The following is a 13,838-nucleotide window of genomic DNA, read 5'->3' as shown; positions in this document are numbered from 1 at the left end:
GGTCCCAGAAGAGACCGTAGAGAGAATAAACTCTTTCTTCTTTCAGCCTGACCTGTGAAATAAATGAAGCACAAAATGACTTAGTACCAGCAGTCATCTTAAAATATGTACATGTAAAATATGTAAGTGTAAAATATGTAAAAGTAACTCGGAAACAGTGTAAAATGCTCTCCTGCTGTGGTAGAGCATGCACATTATAGCTGGCATCAGTAGTATGTCTATGATTAACCTATTATTGTTCAGCTTATGCCCTCTTTGGCTCTGTTGAAATGGAGTGTTTCAGATTTGATTCCTAGTGCTGGGCAGGAACTTTTCCATGGTACCTTGTGCTTAAGAAGCCTTTGGTAGCTTCCTTGATTCATTGTGCCACCTGTGGAGCTTGTATTCCTGCTTCTGATCTACATTGCAGATAATCAGTCTCAGTTTGTGTGAAGATGAAAGCAGGAGGAGGTATGCACACTTTAAAGAAAGTCAGAAAGCTGTCTAGTTTTCTCCCGCTTAGGGCATTCATCCAAGGAGATGACTAATTCCTCTCCTCTCACCTCTTTGCTGACGTACAGTTGCATTCTGCATCCTCCTAGTCCTGAATGGCTTTGTTAGCTATAGTCAACTGCTGCTGAAATTACATTTTTCTCAGTTGTCTTCGCTGTTCAGTAGTGCAGAGAATTCTGGTTTCAGGGTGCCGGACTACCTGGGAAGTTGCATCTCTTTGTGGAAGGTCCGCCTTTTGAAGGGAGCTATTCCAGCTAAAGGACAGATGCAGTCATCCTTACTTTCAAGACTGACAGAACATCCTGTCCTCCCTCCCCTCCTCTCCTTCCCCTTCAGGTTTCTTGATAAGAGTAACTATCAGTTTTTATATAGCACTGCAAACACATATTATTAATGTTTGGCTCCTTTTCCTTTTTACAGCCTTTTTAAAACATAAGGTTAAAACTTCACATTGTTGGAACCATTAATGGTGGAAGAAAAAGCGTATTTTTCTTGTTGCAAGCTTTAGATAGAGTTTATAGGGCATAAAAATACAACACTAAGTGATTCATAAGTGGGGTTGCCAGAAGTGTGCACACTCTTGTAGGACATAATCCATAACAACATGTTCAGTAGCAGTACTGAATGAGTAAGCCCCTGATTCCTTGCTCTTCATTTCTGCTCTTTATGTTCTCTTACTTGTGCCAGTACCAATATCTTGGGGATCCATGGTAAAACAGATCAGGGTAGTGATCCAGATTTAAAAAAAAAAATCCCTTCTGCTCAAGATTATTTTAACTTGGATGAATTTCCTAATCTGATTAATTTCATGAGCATATGCAGTCATAATGACACAGCAGAAGAGGAAGCACATTGGTGGGTGGTTGTAAAGAAGTGTTCATCAGACTGCAGCATTAGATTTTGGAGAATATTGTCGTATAAAGAAAATATAAAGTAAATACAAGTTGAACAATAAATAGTTAAAATAATCAGAAGATGTAAAAGTTCAAATTATAATAGACACAAGAACACAGCTCTATTTCAAACATCTCCTTCCTTTACTACATGAAAAATATTGTCCATTAAAACTTTTCAAACTTCAGTCATTACTTTCATGATCCTCTCAAAAATATATATGGTCAGAATCATTTTTACATCATGAAAAATATGTTTTAGATTTTAGTAGATGGGGAAAGCTAGCTGAAAGGTACTTCACAAAATATTAATTTAAATATAGAAACTAAATTGTGGAGAGGTAATCTCAAATTTAAATATTTTTGAAAGCTGCCTAACGAAAGACTTAGTAGCTTTAGCTGCATGGTATGTTACTATATGGTGAGTATTACACTACACTAATGTTTCTGAAGGCACTGCACTTAAAAAATAAGAATTAACGTTTTCTGCACAGAACCTCTCTGTGAAAGATCACAGAATTGTCAAAATGTTGAGGTTGTAAGGGGCCTCTTGATATCATCAAGTCCAACCTCCTGTTCAAGCAGAGTCACCGAGAGCAGGTTTCTCACAACCACATCCAGCTGGGTTTTGAATATTTCAAAGGATGGAGAATTGACAACCACTCTGAGCAACCTGTTCCAGCACTTGACAACCCTCACAGTAAAAGTGTTTCCATGTGTTCAGACAGAATTTCCTGTTTTTTGATTTTGTCCATCACATCTTGTCCTGTCAGTGAGCACTACTGAAAAGAGCCTGTCTTCCTCCTCTTCATCCCCTTCCATGAGAAATTTATACACATTGATGAGATCTTCCTGAGCCTTCTCTTCTCCAGTTTCAGAAGTCCCACCTCTCTCAGCCACCCTTCATATGAGAAAAGCTTCAGTCACTTCATCATCTTTGTGGTCCTGTGCTGGATTAGCTATATATAATACTGTTTCCCTTGAAAATATAAACTTAATTAGACAAATGACTTTCTCCTAACAGTATAGGTCTGCTTCTGACTTACTATTCTGTGCAATGCCTTGGACCTGTCCCCCACACGCCAAGGAAATTTTTTCATCCCATTGTTTATTCAGTTTCTCCAATAATTCTAATCTTTTCAGACTCACCACTTAGGAACATAACTACTTCTTGCTTTCATTCTGCTTTTCTTCCTGCTTTCTATTTGCCTTTTTTTTTTTTCTATATGAATGCCTTTCAACTCATGCTTGTTTAACCATGACAAGTTTCATTTTTTTCTTTCTTCTTAAGTCCAGTAAAAAATGGCAGAGAACAAACTGTGGGCACATTTGAGAAACAAACAAAAAATTAATATTCAGAATGAATGTCCTGGTTTTGGCCGGGATGGAGTAGCTCATATCATGCTATGTTTTGGATTTTTGATGAAATATTGTTGATAACACACCAATATTTTTGTTGTTGCAGAGCAGTGTTTACACAGAGCCGAGGACTTTTCAGCTCCTTGTGCTGCCCTGCCAGCAAGGAGCCTGGGGGTGCACCAGGAGCTGGGAGGGGACCAAAGGGATGTCCCACACCATGTGGCGTGTTCAGCAGTGAAAGCTGAGGGGAAAGAAGGAGGAGGGGGGATGTTCAGTGATGGAGTTACTCTTCTCAAGTAGCTGTTATGTGCTTGCTTGAAGCCTGCTTGAAGCTGTGCTTGCTTGAAGCCTGGAAGTGGCTGAACACCTGCCTGCCGATGGGACGCAGTGACTGAATTCCTTATTTTGCTTTGCTTGCACATGCAGCTTTTTATTAAACTTATTTACTTATTAAACTGTCTTTATTTCAACCCACAAGTTTTCTCATTTTTACCTTTCAAATTTTCTCCCATGTGCCACTATGGGGGGATTGAGCGAGCACCTATGTGGTGCTTAGTGGTCTACTGCGGTTAAACAATAGCAGTGAATAAGAATACCCACATGCTAATCATGCCTAACTGTAATCATCAATTACAAATCCAGTATATATTTCTAGTTAAATAAATTATAAATTTATTTACCAATATATTACCTTATTCAGACTGCTCATTCCTTGTTCATATCCGTGATGATGAATTTGGACAGTTCTCAAGGAGCATTGCCTGACTATCAGGAAGACGCTCAGTCTAACCTCAGTTTAAACTATTTCTTCTAGCTTGGATGGTATTTTTTACCAGTATTTACCTACAGAGGAAAAAAAAATAAATGTAACAACAAAGGTAATTGATACAATAAAAGTTGCTGATGTTAAGCCTTCATATTTAAAGTTTTCACTTGTGATTGCTTATTTTGAAGACAGGAGTAGTCTAGTGGAAAAAATGTATGTACTGCCCAACAGAGCACTCATCATAATTTCAAACAAGAAACGTTAAAGTATCCTCAAAATAAAGAAAAACTGTATTTTCATCTATAATCATAAATCAAAAACACTTCAGAAGTATGTTAGTGGACAAAAATTCTGCATAGACGTCTATAAAGATGAAAATGTTTGACACAAGCTTCTGAACTTTATTCCGTCTTCTGACAGTGGTCCCTCCTATAACGGTCTTTTCACTTCTGGTAAGACGCAGATGCTAGAACATCTTCCTCTTCTAGTCTTTTAACTCAAATGTTTGAAATTAAATACATTTTTGCACGTACCTTGCAAATAATAGAGTTGATTACACTGTTCAAAGGTATTCAAAAGAATGGGTATTTTCAAATGTGCTTTGCTGATTATATTGTATTTTATTACTTTATTTTTGTAAAAAAATTGAAAAAAGCTTTTTTGTTATTCGTTGCAGACACAACCCTGTTTTTTCCATCTTTCACTGGAAATTCTTATTTGGAACTTCCTTCTCTAACATCTGTATCTGAGATCAGGACTGCATCTGGGCAGGAAGCAAGCAATCTGACGACTCTGTACTTGACAGTGAAGACAACTGCTCTAAGTGGCACTATTCTTTACAGTGAGTACCAATGATACTTGACGTTAAGTATCAGTTTTAACTTCTTCAGGTCCTTAATAACTTTGGTGTAGATCAGCAGCAAAAAATAATCATTAAAATGCAGCAGGAGCCTTTTGGTGTTCTAATACAAGATGTGTTATATAATTTGAAGTGTAGTTCTTTGTGTTATTCTGGAAAGTTCTTTGATATATGACTCATTGAGCAAAGCACAACTGATAACTGAAAATGCTGCTTTCTGACAAGAAAGAGCACAGTAAGCGTTTGACTCCAATAATATGTGTTACAACTCTAGAATACAAATGTTGAAGCAATTTCGACCAATTTATTGCAGAGAAATAAATTCTCCATATTTGGGTTGAGTCTCACTTTTTGTTAAAATTGTGATTTTGATTCCAATGCTTTTTTTTGGATTGCAGAAGTATCATAAGTTCTGCAAATTTGCCATATTTCAGAGTATTTACTGTGATTTCACACTTCAGAGGATTGTTTTGTGGCCCCCAGAGAGTATACTTGCAGACTTGGAAGTATACTTGTTAATACTACATAACAATGTTGCTTCTTGCCTATGTAATTCGTTCCTCAGTATACAGCATGAATTTACGAAACAGTGTATTTCTTGCAAGTCAGCAAGAAAAATAAGTTTCCCTTCCAGTTTAATAATTCATTATATATTTTAGCTTGTAACTTCTATCCAAAGGGAGAACCTGGACAGTGAGATGGTGTCTTCCTGAAAAGTGAGCTCATTTCTTCATGAACACAGGAAGGGATAGAAAAATGTGTTTGCACAGTCTTTCTGATAGATTTAATATTTCTCCACAAAGACAAAATCAGTAGAAGTGTTCACTCTTCACTGCAGTTTCTTTGGGTTAGTCTACATTAAGAAGTCGTGTTGATTTAATATAATTTTTCAAATTATTTTTTGTTGTTTGTATGTTCATCTGGAAGTAATACACATGAATTCACCTACACTATGTAAATATTTACAAGCCATGGTTAAAAGCTTTGTGGCATTATTTAATTATGCTTTTTATTATTGTCTGTATAACACTTTCTTTAGATGTAAAACACTGTAGCCCCAAACTGGACATATATGTTTACTTACTTTCAAAATACCAGAAGTTGTTACACGTTATAGCTGCAGCTGCCTAAGATACATGGCTACAAACTCTGCAGAAGTGGCAGGTGTACCTTTAGGCCAAAAGTCTTTTATTTTAAAGAAAAGACAAGTAGTATCAGGAAGAAGAATAAAACTTTGAGACTTTTGTTGCAGCAAGGTGTGTCTCATAAATCTAAGCTAGTAAACTGTTTAACCAGTGTAATATTATCATATTGAAAACATTCATTGTGTTTTCAGAGGGAAAAGTAACACATACTGTGCACCTCATAATTTATATCTCTTTTTTTGTTAATGTAATGCAAGACTCCAAGGAAAATCTGAGGAAGTGGCAGTGATGGAGTTTTACCACAGTTCCTCCTTACCACAAAAAGTCCTCCCACAGATTTTGATGGAAATTGCTATTTTAGCAATCATATTTTTTAACAAAAGTTTTGATGTTTCAATGTCCTTGGCTTGGTGAACCACAGAATTGTAGGTATCCTAGGAAAAAAAAAAGCTTTGAGTCTGTGTCAGATGGGCTTGCATGGAACATGCCCACCATAGTTATTCTGGATGTTTTTCCTTCTGTATGCCAGCCTTAGTTTTGCCTTCCTTATACGGTTCCAGAGCATGTCAACTGCATTCAGCCTATGTATATTTTTTCCCGGCATTTATTCAATTTACTGTTCCTATGCTTCAATACGTATATTGAATATACATTCAGTGTTATATTGAATATGCATATTATATATTTCTTTGAAAATATATTCAATCTTATATTCGATAAATGTTCAATACTTCAATAAAAATTCAATACTTCAACTTTTCCAGTAATGTATGTTACTGTAAAACATTTGTTTATGACTGCATGGAAATACAATGTCATATCAATGGTGGATGGAATGGCCTTTAAAGGTTTTCATCAGCTTATAAAAATGTTTTGTCATCCTCTTATCATAGAATCATAGAATGGCTCAGGTTGGAAGGAAACTCAAAGACCACCTAGTTCCACACACCTCCCCCAACCATGGGCAGGGATGCCGCCCAGTAGATCAGGTTGCCCAGGGCCCCATCCAACCTGGTCTTGAACACCTCCAGGGATGGGGCATCCACAGCTTCTCTGGGCAACCTGTGCCAGTGCCTCATCACCCCCTGAATGAAGAATTTTCTCCTAACCTCTAATCTAAATCTCTCCTCTTTTAGTTCATTCCCCCTTGTCCTGTCATTATCTGACTGAGCAAAGAATCACTCTCCATCTATTTTATAAGCCCCCTTTAGGTACTGAAAAGCTGGAGTGAGATTACCCCAGAGCCTTCTCTTCTGTAGGCTGAACATCCCCAGCTCTCTTAGCCTTTCTTCATAGGAGAGGTGCTCCAGCCCCTTGATCATCTTTGTGGCCCTCCTCTGGACCCGCTCTAACAGGCCCACATCCTTCTTGTGCTGGGGGCCCCAGACCTGGATGCAGCACTCCAGGTGGGGCCTCACAGGGGGGGACAATCACCTCCCTGCACCTGCTGGCCACTCTGTTGATGCAGCCCAGGATGCAGTTGGCTTTCTAGGCTGCAAGCACACACTGCTGGCTCATGTCGAGCTTTTCATCCACCAGAACCCCCAAGTCCTTCTCTGCAGGGCTGCTCTCAATGAGTTCTTCACCCAGTGTGTACTCATGACCAGGATTGCCCAGGTGCAGCACCTTGCACTTTGACTTGTTGAACCTCTTTAGGTTCATGTCAACCCAATTCTCAATCTTTTTCAGGTCCCTTTAGATGGCATCCCTTCCTTCTGTCATATCAAGTGCACCACTCAGCTTAGTGTCATCTGCAAATTTGCATTCCAGTTTTACCTTCCAGATTCTTGCAATAAAAAATAAAATAAAAATGGCTATAATTTCAGACAGTTGAAACATTTTATCTGATTTTGGTTATCTGACTTGAATTATTAGTCTTAAGATAGAAGATATTTTCTAGATAGTGTACTCATCATGGGTCTAACCTCATAGCTGTTCAGCTATCAGTTCATACTTCCCTTGTTAACTTGTTAATAGAGTATTTATGAGGTGTTTACAAAGATTCTTTTAGAACAGTATTTGGCCACTTCACATTCTTTAGAACTGGAAAGATAAAGTAGTATGAGTGGAGGACCATGCATTTCCTTGCTTTCCGCTTACCCACATCTGAGACCTCCATGCCCTGTGTCACAGCTGCCTTCATGCACCCAGAGGGAAGGAGGCAGGGTCAGGATGCAGTGAGTTCAGTCACACTCTGACAGAGTTGGGACAGCTCCAGGAACTTGGGCTTATTTTTACGTGATTTCTAACAGTTTTCTTACTTTTTTTTTTTTCCATTGGCTTGCAGTAACTTGCATTCCTGTTCCCTTTGCTATTCCTAAAACAGAGCTTTACCTGTCCTGCAGGATTCCACTCTTCCAGTGGCCATAAAGCTTTCTTCTAAGGTTAGGTTTTGCTAAGATTAAAAAAAAATCTGGATCTCCTTCTGGCTGTTGAACCAAACACATAAAGCAGGAGAGGCCTACATATTCTGTAGAACTTCAGCACTGTATTTAATGTTAATTATATCTTTGCTTTACATTTAAACTGTTCTTCTCCTCTTTTCTGTGGTGTCTTTCCCCTTGTCACCAGTGTCTTTCCCTTGTTTTTGCTTTTTCTTTTTTTGTTCTATTTTTCTCTGGTAATTTGAGTGTCCTTATCAATATCCTTATTGAGTTTTGCTTGAACGTAAAATACAATATTATATTCATGTGTAAATAAATATCTCTCAATTTTTTTTTTTTTGCATGTGTATTAACACTCTATGTATTTGTACAGGAAAAATTGATCCTGTATAGGTTACCCAGAGCTTTGTAATCTATTTTTTCTCTGTGCAGGCACCAAGATCTTCTGTAGTTCTGTCAGATAAACATAATACCTTTCATGAGTTCATATGCTCCCTCTGTTCTTCCTTCATCCCTGTTCTTTGCTCCTTGCTCCATCTTTCTTCTTCCTTTCTGACAGCTTCAAAAGAGAAGCTGCTGTTGTCAGCTGTGCTCCTTCAGAAGCAGTACAACTCCTGCTTCTGCTGCTGCTTTTTTGAAGCTGTGCTCCCATCAAATAGCTGAGAAATGAACTACCAGCAGAAAGTCCTCTTGGCTAGTGCACTCACTAGATACAAGAACAAAAAAATTATAAGAAAGGTTAACATTTCTGACATTTCCGTATTGTTAATATACTGATGTTAGCAGTAGCTCCATAATTATGACATTTCACACATTCATTAGGCAAAAATCCTCTTTGACAAAAGCATTTATAAAAACAGGAAGAAAATCACAGTGATCTTTTTGTTTCATGTGTATTGTACTAGAAAATAATTACTTTTTTTTTTTTTTAATTAGTCCACTTTTAGATCATTCATTTTACAGACACACCTGATTTTACCAGTTGGTGATAAGTTTAGATCTATTTCTCCATCAGGTAATTAGTAACCATTTAAATACTGTACTAACTTTTTTAATAATGATGATTTCCTTAATTATTTTTTTTTAAATAATAAAGCGTGTGTTTAATGACATATAAATGAACTAAAAATATTGTAGGACTCTTTGCAGTTACCTTACCTTTCTGTCATTGGCAAGGTGGGAGGAAATTTCTCTTTAAATGCGTCAGGACAGCAAGTTTGAAAATACACAGAATTATTACATTTGTGCCAATAAAGATTAACCATCATTTGAGAAATATTTCTTTGTTGGATACACTATACATTCTTGCAACTTCTTACTACATTCCTCATTGATTTCGTTTGCATGATTTAATTTCATCAAGTCAAAGCAAATTGTGATATTTAACCATAAAGGGAAATAAAAAGCAAATGGTCATAAAATAAGCCTGATACAGTTATAAAGTTTTATTTCATCATTTTCACTTCTAACAGAGTCAGCATAATGCTTTTCTCAATCCCTTCAAAGGCATATTGTTTGTTTTCTAGTATATATGGTATTCTGTAACTTCCGACAGTTGGATTTGAGATATCACAGCCCATGGTTATAGCATTCCTTAAGAACACCAGCTCCGTTTTCATAAGTTGTGCTCATAAATTATGTTCCTGTGCTCTCAAAAGCTGATTTCTCCAGATCTACCCATATTCTACTTATCCTCCTAAAAGTAAAGATGGGCCTTGCAGGCAGCTCAGTCATGGTCTAATTATCTGTTACTTCAGCCTGGCATTCTCAAGCAGAGTATTTCATGGCATCCCTCCTCCATGTCAAAATATACTTTCACCTAATAAAGCCTCCTCCCATAGCTTATTGGGATTTTAAATTTCTTCTGTAAATAGGCAACCATTTGAGACCAGTGGCCACTGACTTGCCACTGTAGTGACGTATGAAAACAGCCTTACAGTTTGCAGTTTCCTGTGAAACAATGTTTGCTGAGATCTGGTTTCTTTGACCCAATCCTCTCACGTAATTTTTACTAACATCAAGATGAGTAAACCCTACTACGCAAAAGATTTTTTTACTTAGTTGGTTCCTGATTTCCTGAATCCACAATTGGTTTCCTGAAAATGGGTCCTGGAACTCTTTTTTCTTCCTGAAGACTCGGGCTTTTCCTGTGAAGTCTTCCCACCTTGTATGCTGCAAGAATGCAAGAATATGTATGTTCTTTTACATTGCCAGAACAAAATTCTTCAGAGGGACACTCTGCCTCCTCATGTTCACTGTAGAAAGATTTAAAGGACTGTTTTTTCCAAGGTTCTTATACTACCTAGCAGACCATGTGAAGAATGTTATTAGTTACCCATAAGCATGGCCCATCAGTGCTCCCTAGACTAAAGCTCAAGCAGTAACACTCACCAGGGTTTCAAGGAGTGATGCTACCTCTGGGGTAGCTGTCCCAGATTTTTTACTTTACTAGTAATAACAAAAAACTTCTTCCAAGTTTTCAGTAGTGGGTAATGTAAGTGGTCACATGGTGTCACTGAGAGAAGAAAGCCTATTTATCTGTAACTTTTTTTCTTTTAAGCCATGTTGTCAATATATACAGTCAAAACCCTCTCCCACTTCTTTCTGCCTGAATTCAACATAACTTACAGATGTGTTTGTTGTTGAGAATGGGAAATGCCTGGAACAGCATGTGTGCGAAGGGAGGAGAAGATAAGGAAAATGATGCAGGATATGTATATATCAGTTATGCCAAAGTTAAAAATCAGTGACCTTTTTAACAGTGATAGTGCAAAACATTTTGAAAGGTAACAGGGTAGAAGGAAATCATAAAAGCCAAAGGCATAAAATCCAGTTGAACTCTTTCAGAGTTAATTACATATTTAGAATACAAAAAAGCCTAAGCCTAATGTCTACTTTTAGTAGGTTATCAGGATTTTTAACAGAATGAATAAATCCTGTGCTGGCTAGAAAGCTGCTCTAAAGGATAGGGTTTTTGTTGTGAATTGTTTCTGCTTTAAACTAAACAAGTGCAAATGATCAGGTAATTGCAAACATTTGTTGCTTCTCTTTGCTAAAAAATATTACCTATTTCTTTCTGTTATGTCCTCCAAAATAAAGTTATAGTTTTCTCTTTACAAATTAGTAGGTTTTCCAGCAAGGAGCTGTCCCACACACAGACTTTCTTTATAACTTTCTGCATAAAAATGTTAAGGGATGTTATAAGCTGTGGCCATGTCCGGCATCTCCAGAGCTCCTCCTGCCCAGCCTCTGGAACCCACCCCTGGGTCTCCATCCCAAGCCAAAGGACATGGCTGTTGCTTTCCTGTTTGCAGGTTAAACCAGTAGTGAAGTTAAACTTGTATCCTAGAGACACAAAAACATGTGCCCGCACACAGATGCACACAGAGCATAACACAGATGGCTACACAGGCTGCGCCCACAGGCCTGGGGGTGCCTACACCCCTGCTCTGACTCTTATAGCCAGCACCAAACCCAGTCATGGCGGCCCCCCAGTAGCTGGCATTTAGTCCTTGCAGCACTCACATATGTGGGGTAGAGAGTAAGCGTGCACATAAGGATAGTTAAGAAAGGATTTAATGGAAAGATAGGAGGACAGACTATAGTGATCAGGTGTAGGGCTCAGTTAGATAAGCATGCTGACTGGCCCCAGTTTACACATGACCCTCTCCCTTCATACCCTTTTCTATCTGCCTCCCTTGTTCCTCCCCAGTTCCCTACCAGCAGGTTGCCTCATTGCTTTGCATAGTTTCTCTCACACCCCTTTTCCCAGTAGTCAGCCGCCAGGTTTGCATATTATCAGTTGTGAAGTTCAGAGATTTTGAGAGAATCAAGTCCTTGATTTTGAGTCTTTGTAAGAAAAAAAATCTTTTTTTTTTTTTTCATCCAGGTTTGCAGAATGTAACAGAGAGTATATATAGTTTGAGAAAATGCATAGTGCACAGACTTCTTTTTCTTTAATTACTATAGATAAACTAAGAGCAAAATATGACCCTGATCATTATAAAAATAACTAAATGGAAATTAATCATAGTCTTCAAGTTATAGCTTAGTCATAACATATTATCTCTGCTCTGAAAGTGATGTGTTTGAGTTACGTCAAAACAACCTAATGATTCTGAAAGAAAATCGTAATCTTATGCTCAAATATTGCTGAACAAATAAACAATAAATTCAACTCTATGACGTAGCTATTAAGTCATTTTTACTTCAGTTAAATATAGTAAAATACAGTGGGGAAAAAAACAACAACAACAACAAAACATGAACACTTAACAGTTTGTCTTAAAGGGGAATAAAAATCCTAAACAGGAATCATGTCTTACTTAGTATGAGAAGTAAATACAGTTAAATTCAAAGGACAAAATATTAAAAAAAAATACATAAAACATAGAAAAACATACATGAAAAATACAAATAAAAACATACATATAAAAACATGAAAAAATGCATTTGTAGGTGTCAAGGTTGTTTTGTTTTGTTTTGGTTTTAGTAGATCAAGCATATGCTATCCATCATCTAAAAAAATATTTTCCAGTGATGTTTTAAAGTTGCTGTTTACTGGAAGAGAACAAAGACTGAATTTTTTTTTTCATAAATATCTTTTTATTCGTAGTTCTACTCTGCAAGTAGCATGGTATATCTGATGTTTTGTAGATCATTATTTATCTCATCAAGTTTGAAATGTGTCAATAATTGGCAAAGTTGAATTATCCATTGTCTTTACAGAGGTTATAGGAAAGAAGAGATGTTCTCTTACAATTTTTATTTTCTCTATTATGATTGAAAAACTGAATGAAATTGTAAATCATAATATTCTAATATTTTTTAATTTGATTTTACCATTGTCCTTGTCACTTTAATGATACTGCTGGATAAACAGAAAAGCTCACCTTCCATTAAAGATCTCTGTAGGGCTTATGTAATTATAGTGATATGTAAGTAAATTTTGTCTTGATATTTTTATTTTCTTTGATTTGTTATGACCTGTTGACACAAAGTTTAATCATATTCTCACAGTCACTGAAGCAGAGTCCGGTAAATGAATTGATCTCCTTCTATGACAAGACAATCCATTTAGTATATGAGAGAAAGGCTGTGGATTTTGTTTACTTGAATTTTAATAAAGTGTTTGATGCTGGAGAAAGTGCCTGCTGATGGCTTGGACAGGTGTACAGTTCAATGGAGGAAGAACAGGCTGGATGGCCGGGCTCAAGGAGCCACAGTGAATGAAGTTCAGTCCTGTTGGCAGCCGGTCACCAGTGGTGTTCCCCAGGGCTTGGTACTGGAGCCATGTTTATTTAACATTTTTGTCTGTGATCTGGTTGAGGGAATCGAGTGCACCCTCCATAAGTTTGCAGACAACAAGTTAGGCAGGGCTCTAGGTCTGCTTGAGTGTAGGAAGGCTTTGCAGAGGGATCTGGAGAGGCTGGATTGATGGGCTGAGTCCAGTCACAGGATACCCAACGAGGCTAAGTGCCAGGTCCTGCACTTGGGTTGTTACAACCCCATGCAGCGTTACAGGCTTGGGGAAGAGTGGCTGGAAAGTTGCCCATCAGGCAAGGACCTGGGGGGTGCTGGTTGGCAGCTGGCTGAGCATGAGCCATCAGTGTGCCCAGGTGGGCAAGAAGGCCAGTGGCGTCCTGGCCTTTGTCAGAAATGGTGTGGCCAGCAGGACTGGGGAAGGGATTGCCCCCTTGTATGCGGTACTCGTGAGACTGCATCTTGAATATTTTGTTTGGTTTTGGGCCCCTCACTAGAAGAAGGAATGTTGAGTTGCTTGAGTGTGTGTAGAGAAAAACAATGAAGCTGGTGAAGGAAGCAGAAAACAAGAGTTATGAGTAATGGCTGATGGAACTGGGGTTGTCCAGTCTAGAGAAGAGGTGATTAAGGGGGGACCTCATTGCTGACTAAAACTAGCTGAATGGGGCTTGCACCAAG

The 13,838-nt window shown here is 37.9% G+C and overlaps 1 protein-coding gene across 1 annotated transcript in view; it reads left to right on the top strand.

The window, feature by feature from the left end:
* Nucleotides 1-13,838, top strand: part of EYS (eyes shut homolog) — a 728,533-nt gene that overhangs the window by 567,317 nt on the left and 147,378 nt on the right. The window contains exon 27 of the mRNA XM_035543068.2: nucleotides 4,187-4,351. Within this exon, the coding sequence (XP_035398961.2) occupies nucleotides 4,187-4,351 (165 nt within the window). The remainder of the gene's footprint in view (nucleotides 1-4,186; nucleotides 4,352-13,838) is intronic.

Source organism: Cygnus atratus, chromosome 3, assembly GCF_013377495.2.
Source record: "Cygnus atratus isolate AKBS03 ecotype Queensland, Australia chromosome 3, CAtr_DNAZoo_HiC_assembly, whole genome shotgun sequence".
In the NCBI taxonomy this organism is placed as follows: Eukaryota; Metazoa; Chordata; class Aves; order Anseriformes; family Anatidae; genus Cygnus; species Cygnus atratus.
This window is presented reverse-complemented; position numbering and strand designations above follow the sequence as displayed.